At 51.5% G+C, this 13,822-nt stretch overlaps 4 protein-coding genes across 4 annotated transcripts; 2 read left to right on the plus strand and 2 right to left on the minus strand.

Moving 5' to 3' along the window:
- Nucleotides 1-6: 6 nt before the first annotated feature.
- BGZ61DRAFT_565680 (uncharacterized protein) lies at nt 7-3,589 on the plus strand (the record flags this gene model as incomplete). The annotated part of the gene is made up of 3 exons (XM_046255909.1): nt 7-1,093; nt 1,123-1,987; nt 2,053-3,589. The coding sequence occupies exons 1-3, from the start codon at nt 103-105 to the stop codon at nt 3,587-3,589; spliced, it is 3,393 nt and encodes a 1,130-aa protein (XP_046108412.1). The 5' UTR covers nt 7-102.
- A 227-nt stretch (nt 3,590-3,816) lies between these two features.
- On the minus strand, nt 3,817-5,977 carry BGZ61DRAFT_413815 (Metallo-dependent phosphatase-like protein; the record flags this gene model as incomplete). Its single annotated transcript, XM_046243315.1, has 5 exons — nt 3,817-4,998; nt 5,048-5,256; nt 5,307-5,611; nt 5,661-5,747; nt 5,798-5,977. The coding sequence occupies 5 exons, from the start codon at nt 5,975-5,977 to the stop codon at nt 3,869-3,871; spliced, it is 1,911 nt and encodes a 636-aa protein (XP_046108413.1). The 3' UTR covers nt 3,817-3,868.
- A 791-nt stretch (nt 5,978-6,768) lies between these two features.
- On the minus strand, nt 6,769-10,245 carry BGZ61DRAFT_444968 (mitochondrial protein Pet127-domain-containing protein). The gene has a single exon (XM_046245015.1). The coding sequence runs from the start codon at nt 10,174-10,176 to the stop codon at nt 7,054-7,056; it is 3,123 nt and encodes a 1,040-aa protein (XP_046108414.1). The 5' UTR covers nt 10,177-10,245; the 3' UTR covers nt 6,769-7,053.
- A 164-nt stretch (nt 10,246-10,409) lies between these two features.
- Nucleotides 10,410-13,536, plus strand: BGZ61DRAFT_444970 (high-temperature-induced dauer-formation protein-domain-containing protein). The gene is made up of 3 exons (XM_046245016.1): nt 10,410-10,605; nt 10,661-11,368; nt 11,425-13,536. Exons 1-3 carry the CDS (start codon nt 10,510-10,512, stop codon nt 13,240-13,242), a joined length of 2,622 nt encoding a protein of 873 aa, XP_046108415.1. The 5' UTR covers nt 10,410-10,509; the 3' UTR covers nt 13,243-13,536.
- The last annotated feature ends 286 nt before the right edge of the window (nt 13,537-13,822 follow it).

A 13,822-nucleotide genomic window follows, 5' to 3' on the forward strand; every position in this document is an offset into this window, starting at 1 on the left:
CAAAATCTTACACTCCGGCTCTGATAACCTGTTTCCCTCCTGGCCTTTCTGTAGAGGCTCTTGATCCAACCGATATATACCTTTTCTATCAGCACTCTCGCCATGTCGAACCCCGCAGACTACACCGTCGGCTGGATTTGCGCCATCAGCACCGAACGTGTCGCTGCAGAAGCCTTCCTCGATGATGAACACGACGGTCCTGATTATGTCTCCCCTCATGATAACAACGATTATACATTAGGCAGAATTGGAAAACACAACGTCGTCATCGCCGTCTTGCCAGACGGAGAGTATGGCACATCCTCAGCTGCATGCGTTGCGAGAGATATGCTTCATACCTTCCCCAATGTGAGGATCGGCTTAATGGTCGGTATTGGCGGCGGCGTCCCAAGCCAAACACATGATATTCGCTTAGGTGATATTGTTGTGAACGCTACGCGCGACGGCAAGAGTAGTGTTGTGCAATATGACTTTGGCAAGACAATACAAAGTCAGGCTTTTCAGACAACAGGCTTCTTGAACCAATCTCCAACGGTGCTACGAACAGCATTGAGTGGACTTAAAAGCCAATACGAGCGCAGAGGCCATGGGATCGAGGATGCTATAAATACTGTCCTAGACAAGACCCCCCGCATACGAAAGAAGTACAGGCGCCCGGATTCAAGCAGCGATATGTTATTCTGCAACGATGTTATTCATCCTTTGGACACAGAAACAGCCTGTACGAGCTGTAGCAGGAACAACCCATTTGGCTCGATATCACGATCTAAGCGGACCGAGGACGACGATAACCCAGCTATCCACTACGGCATCATCGCCTCATCGAACCAGCTAATGAAAGACGCCATCCTTCGCGATAGGATTGCGGCGGAACATAATGTCCTGTGTTTCGAAATGGAGGCGGCCGGACTAATGAACCACTTTCCTTGCCTAATCATTCGGGGTATATGCGATTATTCCGACTCGCATAAAAATAAGGAGTGGCAAGGATATGCAGCGATGGCGGCTGCTGCGTTTGCCAAAGATCTGCTTTACCGTATACCGCCCAACAAAGTTGAGGCAGAGAGGCGAATAGTGGAAGCCTTGGAATCTAGTTGGTACTTCCTTGATATGCCTTAACAGTACTGTCTCTAACTATGTCAGTGCAGGACACTTTGAGCCATATCCAATCGACAGCAGTTGAAACGAGCACCAACATTGAGGAAATACGCTCTGATAGCCACCTCACCCGGATCAAACAATGGCTCTCGCCTCCAGACACATCAACCAATGCCAACTACGCCCGGGAAATTCGACATCACGAAACCGGTACATGGCTGTTGAATACCCCTGCGTTCAAGGAGTGGAAGTCTGGATCACTACAGCATGTCTGGCTCCACGGGATGCCCGGGAGTGGCAAGACTATTATCAGCACGACTGTTCTTGATGACTTAACGAAGATGAACGATCACACCACCCTCAGCTTCTTTTTTGACTTCAGCGATACGAAGAAGCAAACTCTAGCCGACATGCTCCGCTCACTCGCCTTTCAGCTATACACCCAGCGGATCGAGTCCAAGAAGGAAATGGATAGTTTATTCACAGCTCACGAGGATGGTCAGAAACAACCAGCACCTAAAACTCTGGCTACATCGCTGGCAGCCATGATGCAAGCTTCTGGGAAGATTTTTATCGTCCTTGATGCTCTAGATGAGTGCTCTGTGAGGGGCGAGCTGCTCACGTGGATGAAGAGCTTTTTCTCCGATCCTAGTTTTGTTCATGTTCAAGTCGTTGCTACTGGACGACCAGAAGAAGAGTTCCAGCGTTTCTTCCGCGGTTCATTTGGAGAAGACCATTGCATCTCCATGGATGCGGAGTCGGTAAACAGAGATATACGCGCCTACATTGAAGCTAGACTTGAGCAGAGCCCGGAGTTCAAGAAATGGGCGTCATCGCCGTCTGTATTGAAACAGATTCAGGACGACATTGGATCTAAGGCCGATGGCATGTAAGTTTGCCTACTCAATGGAAGTTATTGCGGGTAACTTTTTGTATATTGACATGTATATGCAGGTTCAGGTGGGTTGCATGCCAGCTAGATAGCCTCGAGACGTGTCTCGATCGGGAGGCAATCGAAAAGGCTCTCGAATCACTTCCAAGAACCCTAAATGAGACGTACGCCCGCATTCTTGCGAGTATTCCCCCAGAACGCAAGCACAAGGCAACTCGTCTACTACAATTTCTTGTGCATACCGAGCGACCTTTGACTATTGAAGAGGCTGTGGACGTGATTGCTGTCCGCCTTGACAATGGTGGATCTTTCGACGAAAGGGATCGGCTGCCTTGCCCGTCCGACATAACAAGATTCTGCCCAAGTTTAGCCACGCTTGTGAGAGCTTCCCGAGATTGGTGGGTAAATGAAGAACTACAACTGGCTCATTTCTCAGTCAAGGAATACCTTCTATGTTTCGATGTTGAAGGCCTTAACTACATGGATGCTGCAATCGATATCACGGAAACGTGTCTGGCTTATCTCAGTTGTGTGGCAGAATCCCGAATACATGAGGCGCGATTCCCACTAGCACGATATTCAGCCAAAATATGGATGGATCATGCTCGGCTAGCTGAGAGCTCGGAGCGAGCCCGAAAACAGATTCTTCGTTTTCTGAAGACTGAAAAAACTTACAGGGCGTGGACTCGGCTATTTCAACCTGACAACCCAGAGATTTTTCCCCCACCGGAGACAGATGCACTTCCACTCTACTTTGTTTGCTTGAAAGGTCTCAAAGCAACTGCAGAGGCGTTGGTGTCATCAAAGACAAATGTTAGTGCTCGAGGGGGGAGATATCAAAACGCTCTGCAAGCTGCATCCTTCGAAGGCCATCGAGAGATTGTACAGATACTCGTAGATAGGGGAGCAGATATCAACGCCCAGGGTGGATTCTTTGGCAGCGCTCTCCTCGCTGCGTTATACCAAGGCCATCAAGAGATTGTGCAGCTGCTATTAGATAGAGGAGCAGATATCAACGCCCAGGGTGGATTCTTTCATAACGCTCTTCAAGCTGCATCAATCCAAGGCCATCACGAGATTGTGCAGCTGCTATTGGATAGGGGAGCAGATATTAACGCCCGGGGTGTACCATATGGCAACGCTCTCTACGCTGCATCATCCCGAGGCCATCAAGAGATTGTGCAGCTGCTATTGGATAGGGGAGCAGATATTAACGCCCAGGGTGTACCATATGGCAACGCTCTCGAAGCTGCATCACGCCAAGGCCATCGAGAGATTGTGCAGATACTATTGGATAGGGGAGCAGATATTGACGCCCAGGGTGGGGTATTTGGCAACGCTCTCCAAGCCGCTTTGACCGAACGCCATCAAGATATTGTACAGATGCTCTTGGATAGGGGGGCAAATGTCAATACCAAAGGGGGACGATATGGCACTGCTCTGCGAGTTGCATCCTTACAAGACCATCGAGTAATTGTACAGATACTCTTGGATGTGGGAGCAAATATCACGCCAAAGGGGGTAATATTCCCAAGCCGCTTCAAAAGTAGGTCATCAGGGTATTGTACAGATGCTCCTGGACAGGGGAGCGAAATTTAATGTCTAGAGGGGAGGACTATGGCAACGCTCTTTAAGTCTCTGTATTACGAATGAAGAGGATTTCATTTAGTTCCAATGGTAATCACTCGCTACAATGGGCGGTTACGAAAAGCCCAACCCAGAAACAAGCCCGACGTGTCCCCATACTCAGAAATTGAACCAGGCTATCCAATCATCTAGAACAAGTCGTGTAGTGTTTTATCATATTCACCTTCAAACCAACTAGCCCCTAATCTAGATTCATTATCACTTGCGTTAAAACTCTCTAAGTCTCGGCACTCACAACCGGACTTTCCGCTCCTCTTCAATAAGCCTCCTCTGCAGCACATCCAGCATCTCCTTCTTCACTCCCAAGGCCGCAAATGTCGCCCTTGCCACCGAAATCCCACACTCGTCTCGCTCTTCGACGCGGTTCTCGCTCCGCTTGTTGAAGTTGACGCCCAGGACCGGTTCGTAGCAGTTGTCCTCGCTGCGCGCGGCCCTCAGCGCGCAAATCTCCTCGGTTTTGCACGACCCAGTGCAAGTCTCGGGGCTCCAGCCGCGGCTCTTGCGTGCGAGGTACGCCTCAAATGCGGTATCGTCGGAGTCAAGGAGGGCAGTGACGTTGTGCCAGAAGGCGGCGGTGAGCTCGGCGCCCGAGTCGGTAACTGGCGGGGTGAGAAGTGAGCCGTAAGCCTCTTTGGCGGAGTAGTACTTTGTCCACACGGGGCCGGTGGTCTGGAAGGCTGGACTGGTCATGTCGGCAATGTATGTTGTTGAGTCGAGGATGCCGAAAGTGACGGGGTCGACATCGTAGACTCGGAACGATGGCATGCCCGAGGTGGGAGTCAGAGAGGGGCCGATGTAAGAGGTGACGAGAGCGTTGGAGAACTTTTGGTCCGAATAGTCGGCGTAGCTGATTTGGAAGTGGTCTTTGTGCGTGTGTCCGAAGAACATGGCTACAATGGTCGCCGAGTACCGGGAAACGACTTGGTCGAGATAGTTTGACTGGTCGTGGAAGCAATTCTGGTCTCCGAGAGGCATGTGGCCCACAAGATACACACGCTCCCCCGCCTTCTCCGCGGCATCAAGCTCCTTCACGAGCCAGGTGATTTGGTCACTGGGGTCCTGGATCATGGTCTTCTGGTACAGCCAGTAGTTTCCGCGATAGTTCATGTTGGTGTTGAGAGAGATGACGCGCAGGTTGCCGTCCGGGTACCGGGTTGAGTAGGCGCCCAGCTTCTCTGTGTCGGCGACGGCTTCGACATCGATCCAGCCGGACCAGAGTCCCGACAACAGGTCGTAGATCCACTGGCTTACATTGCCAACCGAATTGGGCTGGAAGGCGTTGGCGGGATTGGCTTCGTGATTACCAGCGGTTCCGTATACAATGCTGAGCTTCTGGCTCATCATTTGGTAGGCGTGGGTTACTGGAAAATGTCAGCATCACATCGACTCAATCAGGTGATGCCCACGCACTCTGTTCCATGTTATAGGGCTGGCTTGTGTTCCAGACTGCATGATCAACAATATCTCCCGTGAAGATTGTGAATGCCACATCTGGGACGATATCGTTGATTGCAGCATACATGCTCTCCTCGAGGCTGATAGGAACATCGCAGTTGTGGTCTCCGTTGGGTCCAGCAGGCGAGCTGGTGTTACCAGGCTTATCTGCTGCGGTGTACGGCCTAAGTACAGAGTTATTGTATGTCCTTGTCAATACTATTTCCATACATACCTGCAGCAGATGGGCTTGGTACACTTGGCATTCGATCCCTCAACATAGAGGGGATCAATGTGGATATCGGAGTAGTGAACCACCTTGATCGGATCCCGGCCGCTGGGTGCAGGACGACCAGTGGTGGGCTTCGTGGATGGGAAGGGGACAGACCATTGCCTCACATCCGGATATTCGCAAATCCCGAGAAAGGTAATGCAGAACTCTTTGGAAGTCCTGGACCCGATGGTCATGCCTCTAATTGCCTTGGCAATGATGGGCCCCTCAAGCTGGATAGCTCCATCACAGACGTCGTCGTCTTCGGCCTATATTGTTTTAGCGTTATTCACGAGAACGGCGCCTGGATTAACTCACTCCAGACAGCTTGCAAATCTCCTGAAGAACGTCAATTAAAGCCTGGTCGCCTAAGAGCGCAAGGCCTTTAAGCGCGACCAAGAGCGTCTACGTCTTGTCAGTCCCCATTCAATCACTATCGAAGCAGAAATACTAACCTGACAACCCGCACACGACGCACTATCCTCGAAATCCTTCCAGATATCTTCCACCCAGCTCCTAGATTCGATGGCTCGCTCAATGTGGGCGAGATCTCGCGCGGCTACTCCAGGACCTTCAGAGCCGACAACGCTCTGCAAAAGGCCGATAAAGGCAACAAGCAGCGTAAAAAATAACATCTCAAAACCGGATACGTGATCGCCGTCTTTTTTAGAACGCCGTAAAGATATGTTTGGTACTTAAAACCAGCGTGAATGAGCGGCCCGCGTGCTTGAAACGATGGCTTGCGACGTCTTGGCAGCCAGATCCGTTCTCGATCCCGCTCCGTCTCACTTAATAAACCCGTGACAGCTCCATCTCACGGGCTCTGGCGCCTGTGTTCCTCTGGCTCTGGCGGCCGGCTGACCGGCCTGCTAAGATGATCCCTCGGATCGGCACTCGAGATGCATTCAGGCGGCATCCAATGGGAGCAGGCATGTGGCCCATGCACCCCGGAGCTGTAGTTGCATTAGGAAGTTCGCCTTTGAGGGGATTGGCATCGGGTAGAAATAGCCGTTCGGCGATATATCACGGCTCGTAGCGGACGATCCCATGGTCCAATCGCGGGAGACTGTGACCTCACGGGCTCATGTGATGGTAGGTGGCATGGCAAGTTGTTGGCGGTTGTCGTCATTTGATTGGTCTTGCATGGATATTACAGATACCAACACAAGCCAAAGACTCGCGTTATGCGAGCACAACTTTCGCAAGTCTCTCGAAAACTACACTACCAGGTTCCAGTCGGTGACTGTCTTGGGACACCGAGCAGACAATGCAACCTGACCGGGATGTCGGCCTTAACATCGCCTTTTCCCCTCACTCGCAATAGTTCCTGCAGTCTTCACATGGCTGCCGAACAACCGCTACCCATCCGAGGTAGCACGAGACAGCTGATCCCAACCAAAGGTTTTGTCATTGAATACAGAATAAGTTTGAGATGTGAGATTTTACCATTCCGCTGACAACTCGAGTGACGTCCCCAACCTGGTTTTCTATAATAATATACACGTTACCCAACACCATTTTTGCCCTATCCTAAATGCTCATTATGCTGAGATGTTACTTATACACGGTGACGCCCCTTACAGGCTACGTCAGACACCGCCTTCTTACAAAATATACTACATGTCTCATCATTGAACGTTTCTTCCCACCTCATGTATCCCAGTTCGTCTCCCAGCCAATCGCCTTGCGCCATATTGCTATTTCGCTCAGGCTAGGGCTTCACGTCAGCGGGAAGTGGCCGTCTATCCCACGCAACTTTTACGGGGTTGCCTGCTTCAGACTGGTTGACCAGTTCCCTGTAGCTCTTGCTCAGCTCCACCTTTCGTTCTAAACCACCACCCCACATGTTATACCACTGCTTAGATCTGACCTCAGGGTCGTGCTTGAAGATGTCAGACCGACGCTTTCTGACCTGTCCATATATTCTCTTGGCTCTCTCGTCCGGTAGCTCGGTGATGGCGTACTGAATGCTCCAGTCTCGCGTATACTTCATCCACGGCTCATCGCAGACGCGATCCACGAATTCGCCTTGGACTCTGTTTCGGACCGTGACGTACATGCCCAACAATTCACGGGCTTTGGTGTCAATATCAGGCTCGATCATGTCTGAATCGATCTCTGGGTTGGCCTGCTGGGTTGGCCGAGTACCGTCCTCGGAGTTCGTTTTGCCCGAGTCAGGAATGGTCTCGCTTTCACTACCGTCCGCATCTGATTGACTCGATTCCACCGCCAGCTCAGACAACACTTGCTCAAAGGTTCGCATGTTGGACGATTTGTGGTTGATGCCTTGTGCCACTTTCATGATGAGATCTTTCAACGATGAATCTGAAACCATATCGTTGTCCGAGGAGGTCATATCCTCTTCAACCAGATCAGCTGCGCGTGCACCAATCTCTTCCACCTCATTGGCAGTGGTTCCAGCTGTCGCCTCGTTTGACTCAGCGGCATAGGTAAAATTATCCGGAGTGTCTGTGGGGATTGATGTTGCTTCATCGGTTTGGTGTGTTACGTCTCCATCATACAACATCTCCCCAGGAGACGAGCTCAACCCTTCATCAAGCCCTCCGTCAACATTAAGCACATCTCGCCCCTGTTCGTCGCTGTGTGATTGTTGCTCCTCTGTTGATGCTTCGGTCGTGTCCTTGCCCTCCGAGAGCTCACCAGTCAAAGCCTCAACCAGAGCTTCCAGGTAGGACTCCTTTTGGGCATCCGACTTCCCGCGGAGGAGACCACTCTGCTCAAGAGCTTCATGAATGGCGTCCCTCACAGTTTGTAAACCCAGTGCATCGTTTTCCACAGTCTCGTCAACCTTTGACATCAATTCGTCCCACGTGTTTTGGTCCCGAGAACCGTCTCCCTGTGTAACCTGATCCGGTAGGTCCTCGTCGATTTCGTCGACTTCTCCATCCAGTTGAGCAGACTGCTCCTCGTATTCTTTGCGCGCAAGCCCTAGGATCTCGGTTTGAAACTTGCCCACAGATTTCTGACCCTGCTTCTGAATACGCGAGATCATCTTATCGTCGACTGGCTCGGCAAAAAAGTAGGTCAGGGGAGGATTTGTTTCCCGAGTCTCTACGTGCAATCGCAGTGACCTTCCTGGGAACCGTTTTGATGCCCTGTTTAAGAGATCGTTCAAGAGAGTTAGACTGGCCTTGAACTCATGATCTCCGACATGTAAGTCCCTGGTCCCATGAAGGGCATAATCCATCTCTGCAAGACTGATGTACTGAAACCCGAAGATCCGCTGCGTGTTGTGAAAGGCAACGAAGATGCCATCCATTCGCCCCATTCGTACTTGTAGCGAGTATTTGAGGAATGCAGATCTGATCATATCGTAGTACTCTCGCTCGTACGACAGCCATTGACCAGTCCGGTTTTGAATCTCATACCCCACTCCTTTCTCATAGTCGCCCACGTCCATACGAATCGACACCACTGCTCTAGTCTTGAGATCAAACATTCCAGTGCCGGGCAGTCTAGGGTCGTGCGCGTCAAGCTGAGAGCGCATCAGAAAATCGCCCATGGTTGTGTAGTGGAATCCTTCTTCAGCATTCTTTTCCTCTTCCGACAATTGGTGTGAACGAGCCCGACTGTACTTTTCAAATTCTTCCTTTGGCAAAGTGAGAAGCTTCTCCATCGATTTTCCGAGCATGCTGAGGATATTCGCAGTATCAAACTTTTTGTCTGCGTCAATTGCGTACACTCCATCCTTGAAGTTCGCGAATGCAGCAGCGGGTGCTCGTGTGATTTTGGTGAATGATTCAAACTCAACCTTGAAGGAGCGAGAGAGTGTGCTGAAATTTGGCTTTCTCCAGGCCGAGAGGAGAAAGTGGAAGTGGGACAATATAGCCGTCATGCTCGACGTAGAGCCACAGTACTTTTTGCCATGTTTTGCGCAAAGGTTTATAAGCTTCATGTCCTTAGAAGATGTGACGTATTCTTTGAGGGCGTTAAAGTCGAATTCCTTGACTGGCATGATCGAGGCGAGGTGAGGATCGAAGTTGAACACCCGCGATCGGGGATCTTGAAGATCATAGACTCCAGGGTTGAAGAGAACCCGATCTAGGTCGTGGGAAAGCCTCGGGACCTCTGGGGGTTGATCATCCTCGACGGGTGTAAGGGTTAGTTTGCGTGGCTTTATAGTTGTCAACTCCCAATCGGGGTTCTTCCTAGCCTTTCGCTTGGGCTTCTGGGAGACGGCGGGGTCCGCCACGCCACTGATATGCGGTGGAGAATGAAAAGGATCTTTCTTGGATATGGCAGCCTCTTGTTGAAGTTTTTCTCGGAGCGAAGTCCACATACCCGTGGTTTGTCCTAGACCTCCAAGCTCCACTGTTGTACCTGTGTCCTCGGTTGAACGATTGTTCTTTTTCTTCTTCTTCATTTCCTTGTTTGGAGACGATTCATCCACCTCCTTCACACCATAAACCTTTCGCACAACATCCAATGCCTCATCAAAGTTGTCCGATCCCTCCAAGGCAGGATTCGAGTTTGTGGCCCACTCAAGATGCTCTTCCCGAAATGATTGTGAGCCTGCTTCCAAATCAATGGTTGATTCAGCGCTCGAGTCTCGTTCCTGTTCTTGTTCTCGCTGAAACATCTTTTTCTTTAATGTTTCAATAAGTTCTTCTGCTTCTTTAATCGCGGAGGGGAGATCCTTCAAGCGCTCGTCGATTTCGGCAGAGGGAGCTTTCGAAGCTTCAGGCTCCTCAGGCTTGTTGTCAGTCGCAAAAGTCCGGCATCGTGCTGCACGGAGCTCGAAAGAGCGCAGGGAAGGGCGAAATAGCTGCACATATCTGGCCGATTGGCCAGCGCCACGCCTGAGACGAAGCATTGAAGCACGTCGTATTCGAGCTTGGTTCGGTGTTGAACAAAGACAAGCTATGATGCACTTGAGGAAGCGGGTCGATAAGAAAATTAGACAGAAGATCTCCAGAGTCCGTATCGATAACAATCGATAAGGCAAGCACCCGGCAATACTCCGGCTGCCAGCCACAATCTATCGCACGTGGTTGGCCAACAAGGGTCAGCTCCCACGTCCTCCGTATCAGTACCTACCTACGTACGCATGCCGTCCTGGCTATAGCCCTCTACCTCATCCTCGTCGCGACACCACGACACTGACCAAAGCGCAGTCTCACCAGGGGCAGAGCCTCTCACAGCAGACATGGGCGCGAGCGATTCCAAGCTCGTTTTCAAACAAGGCATCTTCCGACTGTCGGAGGAGCGCCACATTCCACCCGATGATGCCTACTGGACTTCCGTTCGGCCCCTGTGCTCCCCACCAAGGTGATCCATGGCTTGCTAACACCGAGTAGTTCTGGGAACTCCCCGAGTCCTCTGAGGACGTCTTCAGTCTATTCACACCCGCGGATATCCGACGAACCCGAGATCGCGCCCTCGAAAACCTCGAGACCCTCATTCTTGCCATCACATCCTGCCTATTCAGACTACGTCATCATCCGTCGTTTCCCGATCCGGAACTTGCCTCTGAACGGGAAGCGTTGAACTGCATCAGAGTCCTCAACCGAATCCTACCCTACCTCTACGAAAAGGATTCTTTGGCTTCTTGGGAGGAGAAGTTTTTCTGGGGCCAGAGGAGAAAGCGCACTCGCCATGCCGCCATTGCCAACGAAGTTCTGTTCGACGAAGCTCAAGTCGAAGAGGCCAAGACCGAGGGTACGGAATTCGAGGATGTGAAGCCGTTGGCGGAGGAGTTGATCGATACATTGGTCGACTTGTTGTTTTTCTCTGAGTTTACTCTGCCCCGGCAGCCAAGCGGAAAGTCGAAGGTCAGCTACGCAATATGGCAGAGTGGTGTGGGATGCAACACGGCTGTTGCCACCACCAAGGAGTATGAGAGCAACCGATCGGAGATTTTGCGCCTACTCTTGACCCTCACAGGCCAGAGCATGTATATGACCGCAGGAGTTCTTCCGCAGAGGGGGGTGCGAGCCTTGACCCATCTCTGTTCATGCGCTGAGAAGCAGGTGGTGCTTTCGGTTCTGTGCTCGTTGCTCAATACGGTACGTCGGCCAATGCTTCTAGCATATGAAGTATGACTAACATAAAACCCCTCTAGACCCTGAAGTACAACCCTGCCAGTTGGCGCGTGCCTTACAATACTCTAGTGTTCAAGGATGGGAAAGAGATGCTAGTGACGTATTCTCTGCAGTTCCTGTTGGTTCTGCTCCTATATCCCATTCCTGAAAGTCCGTCCAACCCATCACCAAAGAACTTCTACCGACACTTCCTCGGGCGGCTTCACCGACCACAGGACTTTCAATTCATTGTGGACGGAATGACGCGGGTTCTCAACCAGCCACTCCAGGAGAAGTCTTCCTATCTCCCAGGAGCTCAATCATCTGGCAACTTTGCGCCAGAGATACTCATGTTATTCTGGGAGATAACCCAGTGTAACAAGAGATTCCGATCTTTCATCATTGACACTGAAAGAGCACACGACTTTGTCATCCTGACTCTATTTTACGCTTTGGAGTACAAGAATGACACGGCGAAGCAAGGAGTAGTGCGCATGTGCGCATTCTTGTTGCAGACTCTCAGCGTGGAAATCAACTTCGGAATCAACCTGAACAAATATTTTGAAGGTCAAGACAGCCTGCCCGCCTCAATACGGGTCCCGGGTTTCAGGGGCACCTACGCAGATTTCTTGATTCATTCGATTTATACCTTGATTACCACGAGCCAGGGCAAGTTGACGGCGATATACCCAGCTCTCCTGGCGGTGATCAATAATATTGCCCCATACCTTGAGGGCCTCAGCAGCACCAGCAGCTCAAAGCTTTTGCAGCTGTTCTCATCCATGTCGGCGCCGTCATTTTTGCTGGCCAACGATTCGAACCATAACCTCCTCCACTCCCTTCTAGAATCGATAAATTCTATCATCGAAAATAAATACGCCAAGAATCCCGAATTAATATTCATAATTTTGAAGAACAAGAAGCGCATCGAGGCTCTTCGGTCCTTCACGCTGGAGAGTGGTCAGGAGGAGGTGGAGAGAAGAAACAGAAGGAGAAAGGATTCTGGTGGCCAAATCGACCCATTTGATTCCGGATCTGTTCGAAGCTCAGTCGACAGTATGAGGAGTCCCGCAGTCACTCAAGCCCGACCTTCAGCGCTGGAAGAAGTTCCAGAGGACGGTGCATTCGCCATTGGAGACGACGATGACGATGACGATAGTGATGATGATCATCAACCAACTCCCGCGCGATCAACTTCAAGCGAGAATCAATCACAGGCATCCTCGACGGCAAATGTCGAGGATGCGGTGCCAACTCAACTACGAGGCATGTCAGAGAAGGCTCGGGGCAAAATGCCAGCGGGGGTCCCAACCTTCTCGCGGCAAAACAGCACCACCAGCCTCGCTGCACACTCGATTTCAGGACCATCACACAGTGGCGGGTTTGAGCCAACAGCTCATTGGATTGATAGTTGGCTGCCGGAACTTCCCCTCCATACCATCTTGGCCGTTATTCAGCAGGTCTCTGCTTTACTCCCGCGCCAGGATCTGACACACGATACACCTACCCCGGAAACACTACGGCGGCTTTCGGGGACTGAACTTGTCGGCATCGAGGCCTCCCCTCCCCGGGTTCATTCATTTGAATGGTCTCAATTGGCCCTGGGGTGGTATGAATCACTACTCTGGGGCATCGTGTTTACAAGCGAGATGCAAGTTGCCAGAGGGCCCATGGGAATTTGGAATGGCACCGCGATCAAGCTCTTCCGGGTCCAGGAAACAGCACCTGAGGGTCCGACCCTGACCTCACCTCGGGGAGCTGTCGACGCCATGGGGAGCAACCTCGTGTCACGGATAGGGCAGATGAACCTTCGGGGCGCGCCCGCGGCAGGGAGTCCGCCTCCGCAACAGCATCACTAGCAGAGAGGCGGCGAAGGGGGAAAGCGGTGACGGATAGTGACGCAAACGTATACAGAAGCATTGAGGTGTTTGGGATTTTGAGGATTGTACGGCGTTTGGGGATCCAGAGTCGAAGTGTGGGCAATTTTGGAGATGTTGGTAGTTAGGTAAGGTAGGCAACGTAGTTAGCCAAGTAGCATGGCACAAATGTGCTTCATCAAGGCTAAAGCTTTGAATCATGCGTTACAGCTCCCCGACAGCAATGCTCTCAGATTTATCCGGCGCTTTGTCATGGATTATGCCAATTACCTGACGTTTCACATGTCTATCTGCCCATCTCCTTGCAAGGGCCCACGAGTCATTCGGCAGCCAGCGTCGGACATGCTACGTAGTATTAGGCAGTACGTGCAGTAGCCACAGCATGCAGCCACCAACAACAATAACAACACCGGGATCCCTGGCGGTGCCGTCGCCCGTAACTGCCGATTCCTTGGTGCTTCCTTGATTTTTGTGCAGGAAACCTGGCAAACACAGCTGGCAAGGCGACGGCGCAGCACCCACGACTGGCCCCGCTGCGCTTCGGGGCTTGCAGATGCTAGGA

The sequence above is a fragment of the Ilyonectria robusta genome (assembly GCF_021365365.1).
Source record: "Ilyonectria robusta strain PMI_751 chromosome Unknown BGZ61scaffold_4, whole genome shotgun sequence".
Classification (NCBI taxonomy): domain Eukaryota; kingdom Fungi; phylum Ascomycota; class Sordariomycetes; order Hypocreales; family Nectriaceae; genus Ilyonectria; species Ilyonectria robusta.